Source organism: Molossus molossus, unplaced genomic scaffold, assembly GCF_014108415.1.
Source record: "Molossus molossus isolate mMolMol1 unplaced genomic scaffold, mMolMol1.p scaffold_m16_p_21, whole genome shotgun sequence".
NCBI lineage: Eukaryota > Metazoa > Chordata > Mammalia > Chiroptera > Molossidae > Molossus > Molossus molossus.
In genome coordinates, this window is record NW_023425357.1 from 42,616,615 (window position 1) to 42,631,727 (window position 15,113).

A 15,113-nucleotide genomic window follows, 5' to 3' on the forward strand; every position below is an offset into this window, starting at 1 on the left:
AATCAGGAGGGTACCTTGGCTGGGAAGGTCCTCCCTGAGGACTGAGGGGTCCCTGTCCCACACCAGGCGCCCTGCTCAGGGTTCCAATGCCAGGAAGAGAAGTCCCCATAACTTCTGGCTGGAAAAACCAGCGGGAACTGAGGCTCAGGGAGGCTGAGGAGGCTGGAGCCCCAGGCAGCTCCTCTTAAAGGGCCCGCGCACAGACTTACTTGGACTCACTCCCTCTAAACTTGGAGGGGAGGCAGCTCGAGGGGCACAGAGACATACAGGGAAGAACTGAGCTGTTTGGCACTGGAGCAAGGACTGGAGAGGGGGCTTTCTCTGGAACGTGCTGTCAGAGGCCTTAGTTCCTTTGGTGAGCCCTTCCCTGGAGCGGCAGATAGCTGCCATATCTGGGACTCCAGCAACCTGGCTCATACTGGTTGTCCCGCCCTGGTGATTCCCTGAGGCCCCGCCCCACACAACTTTCAGGCCCACCCAAACTGTTGCCAGTTGCTTAACCATAGGATTGGCCTGTCTTGGATCCTGCTTCAGGTTTTCCTAAATTCTTTCAAACAAGCAGCATCTGGTCTCAACTAGCCCCATACCTCTCGTTAAGTAATACATAGAAATAAACACGGGGAGGCAGCCATAAAAGAGGAGACAAAGAAACAGGTCCCAAATGAAAGAACAGAAAAAATCTCCAGGAAAAGATCTAAGTGAAATGGAGATAAGCAACCTAACAGATGCTAAGTTCAAAATACTGCTTATAAGGATGCTCAGTGAACTTAGTGAGAACCTCAGCGAACTTAGCGAGGGCCTCAAGAGCATAAAAAAGGACCAGTCAGAAATGAAAGAGGCACTAACTGAAATAAAGAATAATTTACACAGATTCAATAGTGGAATAGGTAAAGCCAAGAAGCAAACCATTAATTTGGAATCTAAGGAAGTAAAAAACATCCAATCAAAACAGCAAAATGAAAAAAGAATCCAAAAAAATGAGGATAGTGTAAGGAGCCTCTGGGACAACTTCAAGTGTGCCAACATTCACATCTTGGGGGTGCCAGTGGGAGGAGAGAGAGAACAAGAAATCGAAAACCTATTTGAAATAATAATGGTAGAAAACTTCCCTAACTTGGTGAAGGAAACAGACATACAAGTCCAGGAAGCACAGAGAGTCCCAAACAAGATGAATCCCAAGAGACCCACACCAAGACACATCATCATCAAAATGCAAAAGGTTCAAGACAAAGAGAGAATCTTAAAAGCAGCAAGAGAAAAGCAGTTAGTTACCTACAAAAGAGTTCCCATAAGAATGTCAGCTGATTTCTCAAAAGAAACTTTGCAGGCCAGAAGGGAGTGGCAAGAAATATTCAGAGTGATGAAAAGCAAGAACCTACAACCAAGATTACTCTATCCTGCAAAGCTGTCATTTAGAATCAATGGCCATGTAAAGACTTTCCCAGAAAGAAAAAGTTAAAGGAGTTCATCACCACCAAACCGTTATTATATGAAATGATGAAGGGTCTTTTTGAAGGAAAAGATAAAATATATGAACAAACAAAATGGCAATGAATACATATCTATCGACAATGAAATCTATAAACAAAATGAACAGGCAGAACAGAAACATTCTCATAGATACAGAGAACATTTTGTTGGTTGCCAGATGGGAGGGGGGTTGGGGGAATGGGTGAAAAGGTGAAGGGATTAAGAAGAACAAATTGGTAGCTAGACTGACAAACCTCAAAGAGAAGGGGGTTGGTGGATGGGAAGAAATAAACCAAAGAACTTATATGCATAACCAATGAACACAGACAACAGTGTGGGAAATGGCAGGAGTGAGGCTGGAGTGGGGAGGAGGGGGTCAATGGGGGAAAAATGAGGAACATCTGTAATACATTCAACAATAAAGATTAAAAAATAATTAAAAAAAAAAAAAAAGGGAAGTGGATGAAAATTCTCCTTAATCTATGTTTTCATGATGTCAACACAAGTTTTATGTAGCCATGCTCTTGAATCTCTGGTCAGTGGAGTAGACAGGCAAGCAGGATAAAAGTAAGTCTTTGTGTTTGAAACCATTTCCTATTATAACCTGCAATACCAACTCACTCTACATTTACTATATTCCCTATACAGACCATATTTTTAATTTGTGTCTTCTGCTATAGAAATATTTAGACATTTCCAGACAGGAATAGAAGTTAGTAAGTAAAAACATTAAACCATAAAATATACTCTGCCATCAGAGGAGAAATAAAATATTCTTCCTTGCTCTATGAGCACAAGGCTTGGCGAATATATCCCATGAACTGAAGGAGTCCAAAAGTTATAGTTCCTGGCAGAACACTTCATTACACAGTGGGTGACTATAAGTCAGATACTTACTTATCTACAAGAGTCCGTATGACTGCCAGTGTGTCCAGCACTAGCCCGTCTACATTTTGTTTCTTTCTCCTTGGCTCATGTGGTCCTCGGCCCCTCCTTGGTGGCCGAACAGGATCCCGGGGTTGGTTCCTTATGTCAGCAGTGGGTACTGCACTGTTCTCAGCCTGTTGCTGCTGGGCGTCAACACTATCTTCTGCTCCACTGTCATCTCGGCAGATACAGGAATTACCCATGGCAGCAGTGGCACCTCTAGTCCCCAGGAAGTGGGCTATGTGTTCCTCAAGAGTCAACAGCAGACCCTGGCCAAGGCTTCTGCTTGCTAAGAACACGGCCCAACCAAAGACAATCATTTAGATAGGTTTCAGTTTTCCAAGTACTGTTTTCATAATCCGGAGTTGAGACACTTGCATCCTACTTGTTTTTAACAACTGAATGCTGAAGAAAGTTGCAGAGTTGATCTCCAACATTATCAATTACATGGAATCCTGGTCATCCAGCAGCAGTTCTAAAAGAAAAAAAGAGAAAACAAAAGGAAAATGAATTAAAGGTTCATGGCTATTCAATTACTCACACTTTCCTAGATTGATTTTATAGACAGTAGGATTACAATGAAGAATCATCTTTGGTTATTTTTTTTTTCCCCAATTTTTGTACAGATAGAGTAGGAGGGAGAGAGAGGGAGAGGGAGAGAGAGAGAAACATCGACGTGAAAGGGACACATCGAGTGGCTGCCACCCGCACGACCAACCAGGGCCGGGGACAAACTGCAACCGAAGTACATGCCCTTAGCGGGAACCGAACCCGGGTCTCTCCGGACCGCAGGCCGACGCTCTAACCGCTGAGCCAAACCGGCCAGGGCTGGTTATTTTTATAGGTTCTTGACTCAGAGATATCTCTGCATAATAGAACTAACAATGAATAATTTTTATCATTATATTATGAAGCTGATTGCTAAACCATATCCTTGTATACCACAGAGTTGCCATTGATTTTTTTAAAAAACAGTACCTGTGCCCTGGCTGGTTTGGCTCAGCAGTTAAGAGTGTGGGCCCTCAGACCTAAAGGTCGCAGGTTCGATTCCCAGTCAAGGGCATATACCTGGGTTGCAAATTGGATCCTTGGCCCTGGTTGGGGTCATGTGGGAGGCAACCAATATGTCTGTCTCATATCAGTGTTTCTCTTTCTCTCTCCCTCCCTCCCTTCCACTCTATCTGAAAATCGATGGAAAAATATCTTAAGCCAGGATTAACCAAAAAAAAAACCCAAAAAAACCCTAAAACAAAAAAACTGACACGTATGTGTGGTTTTGTCCATACAGAACTACATTAGAAGTATGTGTACAGTTGTTCAAGGGCTTCTTTTGTGGATAAAAAAATGAATTGCTGCCCTGGCCAGTTTGGCTTAGCGGTCAGAGTGTCAGCCTGTGGTCCAGAGAGGCCTGGGTTCGGTTCCTGTAAGGGCACGTATCTCGGTTGCAGTTTGTCCCCGGCCCTGGTTGGGTCCGTGCGGTGGAAGTCACTCAATGTGTCCCTCTCACATCGATGTCTCTCTCTCTCTCTCTCTCTCTCTCTCTCTCTCTCTCTCTCTCCCTCCCACTCTATCTGAACAAAAAATGAAAAAATGTCTTCGGGTGAGGATAAAAAAAAGAAATGTCTCCTTTCTTAATTTACATATATAAGACAATGTAATGTTTCAAATAAAATATCTAATTGCAGAGGTTTGTTGTTTAAAAAGTTATGATACAACTGTGATAGCACCCATTTGATATCAAGAAAAAAAAGATAGAGTGTTCCACTACAATTACCCAAACTGCAGAGGTTTCCCATGGAGGCTCTTTTGAGAATTTACAGAAAGCATACAAGTAGTTACAAAGTTTTTCTGTTATCTAAGCAAGATTCTGTTTGGGGAAAGGCAAATATTTTTCACAAGGTTGCAATTTCACAATGATCAGTTTGTTGTACAACATACCTGCTACAAAGTTAAGCATAAGGATGAATTAATTATCTTTGAAAATACTGACCAAGCACCTTGTGTCAGGCACCATGCTGGCACTGGGAGAACAAGTCCCTGTCCTCCAAAAATTCATGGATGACCATTCTCATCCCACATAGTGTGTTAATCATAAAAAAACTAATGCTAGAACTAGGTATTCATTAAGTTGAGAAATCTGGTTAGGTCTAGAAAGAAGTAAAGGTTTAGAAACCGGAGACTGACATGGGGCTGGTAGCAAAAAGTAAAAAATCATGCTGGGACTTGGAAACTAGGATCCATAAGGACTCAAAGGGACACATAAGGAATAGAGACTAGTGTATTGTCTCTACTCAACATTTGCTTATTTACAATGAAGTCCTCTGATATTCAGCAACGGCTCAGGAATAGATAAAGCAAATGTATAATTCAGTGAAATTACAAGCAAGAAAAAATTTACTTCCATTATTTGGACAGATTCGCAGCAAATTCATTTAAACATTTGTCCAGTTTAATTATTGCTCAGGGGAAAGGGGGGGGGGGTGTGCGACTGAAGAAAAAGAGATAGATGGAAATAGAAAGTCTTTGCATATATAAAATTTAATCTAATATATGTAGAGAGGAGCAGGGACAGAGAAGGGGAATGGATAGAATGTATTAAGATGGGATGGAAGGAGAGAGGAGATTCAACATTCAGATGCATCTTCCTCCAGACACCAAGATCGCAATGGCTAAGTCAAGTAATACCACAAATGTTCTTGGTTCCCCTAAAACAGTCAAGCTACCTTCAAAATTTGGAGGTTGTACTTAAACGGATGTGACTGAAATACAGGTAAGAGCATGATATAAGGACTCAGCTTGAAAAAGCATTTTTTTTTTTCTATCCTCACTGGGGACATTTTTCCATTTTTTGTTCAGATAGAGTGGGAGGGAGGGAGAGAGAGGAAGAGAGAGAAAGAGAAACATCGACGTGAAAGGGACACATTGAGTGGCTGCCACCCACACAACAAACCAGGGCCGGGGACAAATTGCAACCGAGGTACGTGCCCCTAGCGGGAACCGAACCCAGGTCTCTCCGGACCGCAGGCCGATGCTCTAACAGCTGAGCCAAACTGGCCAGGGCTGGAAATAGCTTTTTAAAAGAACACATTCTAAATCAGCAAAGAGTTGAAGTAATATCATTCCCATTACTGTGGGAAATAGGACATGCAATTCCCTTCAAAAGGCAGATAACCAAAAGATTTCAATGCTTAAAAGGACAGGAGAAAGAAATCAGAAATAACTCTGTTAAAGCATCCCTGATATAAATTTCTATTGATCTTATAAATTACGCTGGTTTCTGAGACCAAAAAATAACATTCAAGAAATGATGCTCTGGCCCTTCTCATAGAAAGTTCAGAGAAGCCCAGCCAGTGAGGTTCAATGGATGGAGCATTGTCCCGTGGACTGAGAAGTCCCAGTTGGATTCCTAGTCAGAGCACATGCCTGGGTTGCAGGCTTGATCCCTAGTAGGGTGCGTGCAGGAGGCAGCCAATTGATGTTTCTCTTCACATGGATGTTTCTACCTCTCTCCCCCTTCCTTGCTCTCTAAAAACATCAATAAAAACATTTTTTTTTTTTAAAGGGAATTTCAGAAAAGGTACTGTTGGAACAATTCAGGTGAAAGGAGGTAGGGAGTCCAAGGTTTTCTGACAAGTGTACCACTAGGCAGTAGCCTGGCTGATATGCCACCGGAGCACTTTCTTGAAATCCTAAAGTATTATATTTAAAATTTTCGGTTGCTAATTTTTAAGAGTAAAAAATGAATACACATGCATTTTGAGACCTCAATACAGAACCTGTCTACAGGAAAACAAAAGTTTCTATTCTGCTCTCTTCTGAAAGACTTTCTTCATATTCAATTCTTTTCCCAGAGGCAAACCCTGTAAAAGCTTCATGTATTTATTTCCACACCTATTATCACGTACATACAATTAACTAGAATGATGCTATAAATACTGTTCTGTGATTTCCCTTTTTTCCTTAACAATACATGCTTCTATACCAGTATAAATAATTACATCTTCCCATTTAAGGCTATAAAGAAATCCAAATTCTGGATTATCAGTGTTTCTTAACCACTATGCTATAAAAATCTGTGGCTAAACCAAATAATTCTTTGGGGATGGTAGAAAAGAGTGGTCCAGAATTGTGAAAAGGGAATTTTATCTGGGAATGCTTCAGCTCCTAGGATACTTCATCACCCCAAATTGTTCTGTGGTATCAAAGTTACCAGAGTAGAAGGGAATTCCACTGGCCTCCCTAAGGATCCTGAGCCATTCCACAATTAATATGGAAGTCGGGATGGGTAGATATGCAAACAGTAGATTCACCAACAAGAAACATTAAATTGGAGAAGACATACCTGAGGAAGAGTGACCACTCAGGTATTAAAAATACCTGGCAGTGATTTGAGAATGTCAAGGTGAAACTGAGACCCAGAAAACAAAGCCTTAAAGGGGAGGAGGGGATCCTGTAAAGTTACAGTTTAATGTCAACATTTATAAAGCTATTCAGACCCGGTCTGTGTGGCTCAGTGGTTGAGCATTGACCCGTGCACCAAGAGGTTGCTGGTTTGATTCCCAGTTGTGGGGCATGCAGGAGGTGGCCAGTTGATGTACTCTCTCATCAGGGTGTCTCTCTCTCTCTCTCTCTCTCTCTCTCTCTCTCTCGCTCCCTTCCTCTCTCTCTAGAATCAATAAAGAAAAAGAAAAAAAATTTGTTTTTAAATCTATTCAGAATAATTAAGAAACCATGCTGGGAATGCTTGTGAGGAAAATTGTAAGTTAAAAAGTTGTTGGAGCGCAAATTTTTAAACTTTATCCAAAATTTTTTTGCTAAGGCTTATATAAACTAAATATAGAATAATTGATCTATGCAGATTTTTATTTAATATAGTTTCAAAGTAAATGGAAGATATCTAATATATACAAATAGACATTTTTTAAAATCTGACTAAATTCAGAGGTGAGAAGACAAAAATGGTGGTTTTTTTGTTGTTTTGTTTTTTTCCTATTTCCAAATTGAATCAAATGTATCTCAGGTCAATTACTTCTAAGTCGTTTTCCTTAAATGACCCAGAAAGTGATGTCAACGACAAAATTTGTCAGAAAGAAAAATGAGTAAATAAAAAAGTTTTCAAGTATTTTAAAACCAAAGACTTTCTTTTTCAGGGACTAGGTGTAAAGATCCAGTGCAAAGAAGAGATTAATTAGGTGGGAGAAACCATGAGGCATTTAAAAGGTAAGACAATAAAACATACAAGCAAAAAATAAGAGCTACTATATTTTAAAAATGTCTTGAATGAGCATACAGAGTGCTTTTGAGGTTAGAGCCAAAGGCGGGCCACATAAATAAAGTGTATGATCTTTCAGATTTATCCAGCACTAAAAAATGTACATTTCTTCATCTGGAAATGGTTGTCACTCCTGATACTTTTCTCAGAGAACAAATTATAACTACTTTAGGCAAAAGCCTGGGTAATGAGGTTAAACAAATACACTTTAGATAGCTTTGTTTTATCTCATTCCAAAAAGCATTATGTGGCCCACTTTCCAAGGACCATTGTTTTAAGACAGTAACACAGCCTACAGATCTTGTACAGGATGCCAGAGGCCACCTACAGCACAGGGTAGGGACTTTGCAGTCAGAAAGACTGGGCACAGGTCCCAGCCCTGCAATATATACAGCTATGCATTCTAATTACCCTGACTATAGACCCACTTTAAAACAGGGAGATAGTAACAGTTCCTACATCTCACAGTAGTACTGGGAGGATTAAATGAAATAGTGCTTGTAAAACACATGGCACAGTGCCTAATACTTAAACTGGATCCCCAAATGCAAGATGTTATTGTAAAATGAGTACCTAGCTAATCAAAGGTAACAAAATAATCTGGGAGGTGGGACTCTGGAATAAGACCTCTAAGATAACTAAACAACTTATCTTTTATAGCACTCATCTACCCTGTACTGAAATAACTGTTACTTATCTATACTTTTAGACAAAGAACCCTGGAAGAAATTGTAGTTTAATCATCCCAAAGGTGATGAGCATTAGAATCCCTTAGGTACTTCTTTTGCAAATTCCTGGTTCTACTCCAAATAACCAGAAATAGAATTTCTAAGATGTGCCAAGCAAGTGTTTTTTTAAAAGCTCCCCAGATTATTCTGATGGTGGCCGGGTCTAGAAATCACTGTGCTATATAGAACCTAACAAAGAACCTGGCACAGTAGGCAGGACCTACTACTACTGACTGAATAAAGGGACAAACTGAAACACTAATGGGTAATTCTTCTGGGGTCAAAAAAGTTAATCTTCCTTTCCAGGAAAATGAATTGCAACTATCGTTGGAGTGGTCAGCCAAAATACCCATTAGAATACAGTTACATTCATAAGTGATTATGTACAATGCATATCAACACAATGAATAAAATAGCTCCCTATCTTTCTCACCAAATCTACCCTATGAAGCACCATAATGAACCTACATGGTACCCTGCTCATAAGTAATATCATCCAGGGGTTGAGAGACTGAATAAAAGGAAAAATGAATGAGACTAGAGATTATGTCAATAGGTAATATCTATACACTTCACCTTAACTATAAAGACTACTTAGCATTAGATGGCTGGCCAAGTCAATTTTGAGACCAAAGACAAGCTAGTCACAAAATTTAAACATATTCAACTATTAAATCTGCAGCTATGGCAATCATCAACCAATGTGGCAATTATTGACGGTATTTATGATGATACCACTGGATGCCATTGCTTAGCAGAAAGACTTCTCACCATCTAAATGGCAATGTTTTTATTTTATTTTTATTTATTTTTATTTTTATTTATTTATTTATTTATTTATTTTATTCTCACCCGAGGACATTTTTCCATTTTTTGTTCAGGTAGAGTGGGAGGGAGAGAGAGGAACAGAGAGAGAGAGAGAAACATCGATGTGAAAGGAACACATCGAGTGGCTGCCACCCGCACACACAACCGACCAGGGCTGGGGACAAACTGCAGCCGAGGTACGTGCCCTTAGTGGGAACCGAACCCGGGTCTCTCAGGACCACAGGTCGACGCTCTAACCGCTGAGCCAAACTGGCCAGGGCTAAATGGCAATGTTTTTAAATCATTATACTGTTCATAGCCATTTTCTACAAAAGCATAATTATAATCAAACATTTCCTTTGCAAATCTATTTCTGTGAAGAGTGGTATTAATTTCTATTCTTTTTTTAAAAAAGAGAGACTAGCCCTGGCTGGTTTGGCTCAGCGGTTAAAGCGTTGGCCTGCGGTCCGGAGAGACCTGGGTTCGGTTCCCGCTAAGGGCATGTACCTCGGTTGCAGTTTGTCCCTGGCCCTGGTTGGTCGTGCGGGTGGCAGCCACTCGATGTGTCCCTTCGCGTCGATGTTTCTCTCTCTCTCTCTTCCTCCTGCTCTATCTGAACAAAGAATGAAAAAGTGTCCTCGGGTGAGGATAAAAAAATAAATAAATAAATAAAAATAAAGTTTAAAAAAAAAGAGAGACTATCTCTTCTTCTTCTGTGTCATTTATGATTTATTAGATTTTTATATTTTATAAATTTTATAAAGCTTCTCTGAGAGAGAGAAAAAAATCAAACTTGGGCTCTCAGTAAGTTCTGTGTTAAAGCAATGAGGTCTGGTACTCAAAACACAGACATCTACCATCATAAACAGCTCACCACAAGAGACATCTGGCCAACTGGTCTAATCCTCTGCAACAAATGGTCCAGGAATCAGTGATTGATCTCTTCAAATATCTGCTTACAGTCTATCATAATACAACTCAGTGACATTAAGAACACTTTCTTTTCTCTGAAAATAAGACTTCAGGATTATACTGTCAAGAAAGGAGAGGCTGGTTAAATTAATGACCATAGGAAGAAAAATTTGGTAATGAAATTACTGTTTCTGTTATCTTCACCTTATCATTCCCAAATAGTGTTATAGAATGCAGCATTTTTACCAGTTTACTTCTCATTCTCAAGGCTAAATCACACAGCATGAAAAGTAACAATATATAATGCACTAGAAATTTTAATGATTTTCTCTCATTAGAAAATGTTTCGGATTTTTTCCTAAGACAGTATTATAAGTGATAACTCCTTGCATCATGTTTATTAGCACCCCATTATGAAAATTTCAGACACAGCAAAGTTGAGTTTTATAGTGAACACCTACATACCTACCACCTGATTCTACCATTAACATTTTACTATATTTGCCCTGGCCAGTTTGGCTCAGCGGTTAGAGCGTCAGCCTGTGGTCCAGAGAGACCCGGGTTCAGTTCCCGCTAAGGGCACGTATCTCGGTTGCAGTTTGTCCCCAGCCCTGGATAGGTCATGTGGGTGGCAACCACTCGATATGTCCCTTTCATGTCGATGTTTCTCTCTCTCTTCCTCTCTCTCCCTCCCACTCTATCTGAACAAAAATGGAAAAATGTCCTCAGGTGAGGATTAAAAAAATACATAAAAAATAAATATATGAATAAAAACATTTTACTATATTTGCTTTATCACATATCTCTCCATCTCTAGCCATCATCAATCCATTTAATTTTTTTGAGGCATTTCAAAGTAAATTGCAGGCATCAGTATACTAAATAATTCAGCATACATATCATTAACTGGACTTCAATATATTTTTAGAGATTAGATTTACATAAACTAACTGTACAAGTGTTATACATATATGTGCAGAATTTTGTTAAATACATACACCTATGTAACTCAAACCCTATCAAGACAAAGAACCTTATACAGAAAAATATTTGCTTTTAAAATATAGTGCAAGATATAATTTTCTTACTGAAGACTGTGTTTAAATGGGAAAAGCTTGGAAGTCAACAAGATTATTATTTGGTAGTATAATAAATAGATAAGAAAAGTATATTATATATCAAGAGTAGACTTGCTAGTTGAAAAAGAAACTACCTAAAGACATTTCAACAAGAGTATTTTGTCTCTAGACTCTAAAGCATCTAGTATTGTGGGGGCAGGGGAATTGTGGAATGTTTGGTTGGAACTTCACTTTTCCCCCAAAAGGAAAAGCAGGCAGCTCTGATATTTTTACATGTCACCCCAGTATCCAAAATTATCTATCTGCAGTGACACTGGCCACTTGAGGTTTAAGTCATACAGGGTACTATTATCCCCTGAATTGTAACCTTTAAGTTGTCTGGGAAAAGCACTGGATGATTCTGACACTTATGCACTGAGGTTGGTTTGGAAAATAGATCATTTTTCTGGTTGAACTACTAGGGAAGGAATATTTGCAAAAGCTTCCTCTAAAATGTTGAGAGCCTTTTAACCCTGTAGTACAGCGGTTCTCAACCTTCCTAATGCCACGACCGTTTAATACAGTTCCTGATATAGTAGTGACCCCCAACCATAAAGGTATTTTCGTTGCTACTTCATAACTGTAATTTTGCTACTGTTATATCTTAGGTGACCCCTGTGAAAGGGTCGTTCGACCCCCAAAGTGGTCGCGACCCACAGGTTGAGAACCGCTGCTGTAGTAGATGAGACTTAATTACAGAATACAGTGTGATCTGAAACAGTACAAAAGAGAAAAGACAAATCCTTTCAGCATTAAAAAAATATTAAAAATAAAATTTAGGGATGGGATAGAGTAAAGAATTTCTAGAAGCACATATAGTTAAAAAGAGAGAGAGGGAGAGAGAAGAAAATAAATAATCTCTGCCTGGTCTCAAAGTCTGAAAAATTTGCCTTGGGTTCAAAAGAGAAATACTACAGAAGAACTGAGGTAAGTGCTAATGATAGCTGCAGTACAAAGGAGAAAAACAAATATAATACTCCGTACTTTTTGGGATTTTCCCCTAGGAAACAAAATAATAGGAAATCATATAGACATGTTATTTAAACACGTGATTCATACATCTGAATGATAAGGATTTTTCTATTATAGAAAACTCTTTACTATTAAGAAAAGCAAACAGAATGTATAAACAGCATGGGTAGCAACCCTTTCCTCAATGAGATCTACTTAAATTGTGTCTGAAACACTCAGGTGCACACCCAATTGGATACCCAGACCTAAAAGGTATTCAGTAACTACTTTAAGTAAATTTATTCTAAAATCTGTAAAAATAGAGAATGTTTCCAAAATATTTATCACTTTGAAAAATTGAGACAACATCATTCAGTAAATATAATTCCAATGCTTATATGCCAGGAACTGAGTAAAGATGAAAAAATGATTCTTCATGCCCTTGGCAAGGAGATGAAGAACAGCAATAGACAACACACTGAGTGCCCTACCCATAATGTGATACACACCAGAGAAGCCTATGGATAAGGCATCATCAGGTCTACTAGAAGGAGGTCTCTCATGCCACCATTTTTCCAGTGGAATAGCAACTTAGTATCATCAAGTATTTCTGTACAAACAAGTTTTTAGGTGACTACATATCAGCATTTGCAAAAGGGGTATGGAGGATTTATATTTGCATGCAACACATTCCTGTCTTAAATTATAAGTCAACATATTGTTGGTACAAATATACTGACCACAGTGAAAGATTAACCAAGAGCCCACAAATTAAATTAGTAAAGAAAAATAGTAATTCTAATGAAAAACAAAACAAACAAAAACCACAGAGGAAGCACAATGAAAAATAAGCACCCTTCCTGATAACTGCAGGAATCCCCATGCTGCCTATGACACGTAAGAAGCTTTGCACTGGTGCCAAGTTTCCCAGGCAGAACAGGCTTCCTGGGAGAAAAAGGTGTTAGACAACTGTAAACTCGAATGTGCTAGTTTTGGTTTATGAGTATCATGTTTTAGTAATCCTTAATAATTCACTTGCTAGGTTATGAGTAAGGAACCCTTAAGCATATGTTAGTATGAATAACTATGAAGCAACAAGAACTGGAAAAAAGGAGCTGCTCTTCCCACAAGGTGGAGCAGGGTAGGAGTCAGACTGGGAATCAGTGCATCAAGGGTGCAAAGAAGAGGAAACGTCATTCTTCAGAAGGTAGAGTGGTAGAATAAGCTGACACTGAAACATTAAACCATGAAGTAATAATAAATAGGCCAACTAAGGTATTTCAAACCTTCTTTTTGATGTGTATAGGACCCATGAAATTATGCCTGGAAACTATAATCGCAAGCAATAAGAAAGCTACGAGCTGGGTTCATTCCCTAACAAACTTAAGGAGTGCATCAATTCTTTGCTATCTCAAATATATTCTGTTTTCAAAAGCTCAGAAAGGGAGAAAAGGGACTATCCTCTAAGAGTCCACCACTATTTTTAAGATCAACTTTACCTCCTTTAGCCTTGTAGATATCACAGTTATCTACAGTTAAATATGCTTTTACATATTTAACCAGCAAGCTTTCCTTTTGGAGTGGATACTGAGAGTAAGTTAAAAAAACAAACATGTTTTTTCTAATCATAAAGATTGGCAAGATAACCCCTTCAAAGACTGACTTATTGAATAGATAAACCAAAGGGAAAATATTCTTTATTTTACAATCCTAAAACTTGTTAAGTCTCCTCCTAAAGGCTGTGGCCCAAGTTTTGGCATTCACTACTTCCTGACTATTCTGTTTTTCAATTTTCTAATTTGAATACCAAGGGGGAGGGGTAAATGCCTTGTAAATGTCAAATTTTGAAAGAAGCTAAATTGATAGTTTACTACTCCCAAATAACTTTTTTTTTAACCCTCACCCGAGGATATTTTTCCATTTATTTTCAGATAGAGTGGGAGGGAGGGAGAGAGAATTTTCGATGTGAGAGAGACACATGAACTAGTTGTCTCCCGCATGACCCTGACCAGGGCCCAGGGCTGGGAACTGAACCACAACCAAGGTACATACCCTTGATCAGAATGGAACCCGCGACTCTTTGGTCCAGGGGCAGAAGCTCTCACAGCTGAGCCAAACCAACGAGGGCCCAAATAACTCTTTTGAAATAGATTATTGGTTCCATTGTGGCTCCCATGTGTGGTGCAACGCTGTGGCTATCACATCCTACAAGTATCCCACCACAAAACAGAAAATCTCCAATTTAAAGTAGTGTAATAGTGATTGTCAACCTCAAGAATTCCCAATAATTTCTCAATTATATAGCTATTAAAGTATGGAAGAGAGTTGTGTTTTAAAGGATGCAAAGTAATGTCTCATTTCTTTATAACAAATTACTTCATTATTAGGAAAGTATAGGCAATTCTTGACACAATGACTTAAGCTCATGAGTTAAAATGAACTGTTGTAAGTGCAATTCAGGAACACAGAAAAAAATTTTTGTTGATGTTATTCTCTTGCCAAAACATACTTCAGAGTTGTTTTTCCTATTTACTACAGAATAACAGACTATTATATAAAATGTTAAGTTTTTATTTCCCCTTGATTCTTAGCCAATTTACTAAGTGGAAAGTTATTTTGCTGACAAAGCAGAAAAAGTCCACATAGAGTATGCTGGAACACTTCCTATAATCAATAATTTAAAAAATAATCATGGAGTACAGAAATAATAAAGATTTGTGAAAACAGCAAAAAGCAGGTCACAGAAAGACAATAAGCAGTAGGCAGGACAATGTGTATCCTGGGAAATCAGAAAGCTCATAAAACCACCATAGTGATTTTTTTAAAAAGACCCATGAAATATAAGATTAGAAAAACAGGAAATACAAGTCAGCTTTTTGTAAAAAAATAAAAAATAACAAACTTCAAAGACCATAAATTACTGAATAT

General features: G+C 38.8%; 1 protein-coding gene across 4 annotated transcripts in view; it reads right to left on the minus strand.

Moving 5' to 3' along the window:
- RSPRY1 (ring finger and SPRY domain containing 1) overlaps positions 1-15,113 on the minus strand; it is a 49,439-nt gene that overhangs the window by 32,380 nt on the left and 1,946 nt on the right. For 2 of the 4 annotated variants that reach the window (XM_036275418.1, XM_036275416.1), the window contains exon 2: positions 2,368-2,872. In XM_036275418.1, coding sequence (XP_036131311.1) covers positions 2,368-2,717 — 350 coding nt within the window. In that variant the 5' untranslated portion in view covers positions 2,718-2,872. Of the gene's footprint in view, positions 1-2,367; positions 2,873-10,078; positions 10,275-15,113 lie in introns of those variants that run through there. The other 2 variants (XM_036275417.1, XM_036275419.1) reach the window with 2 other exon arrangements.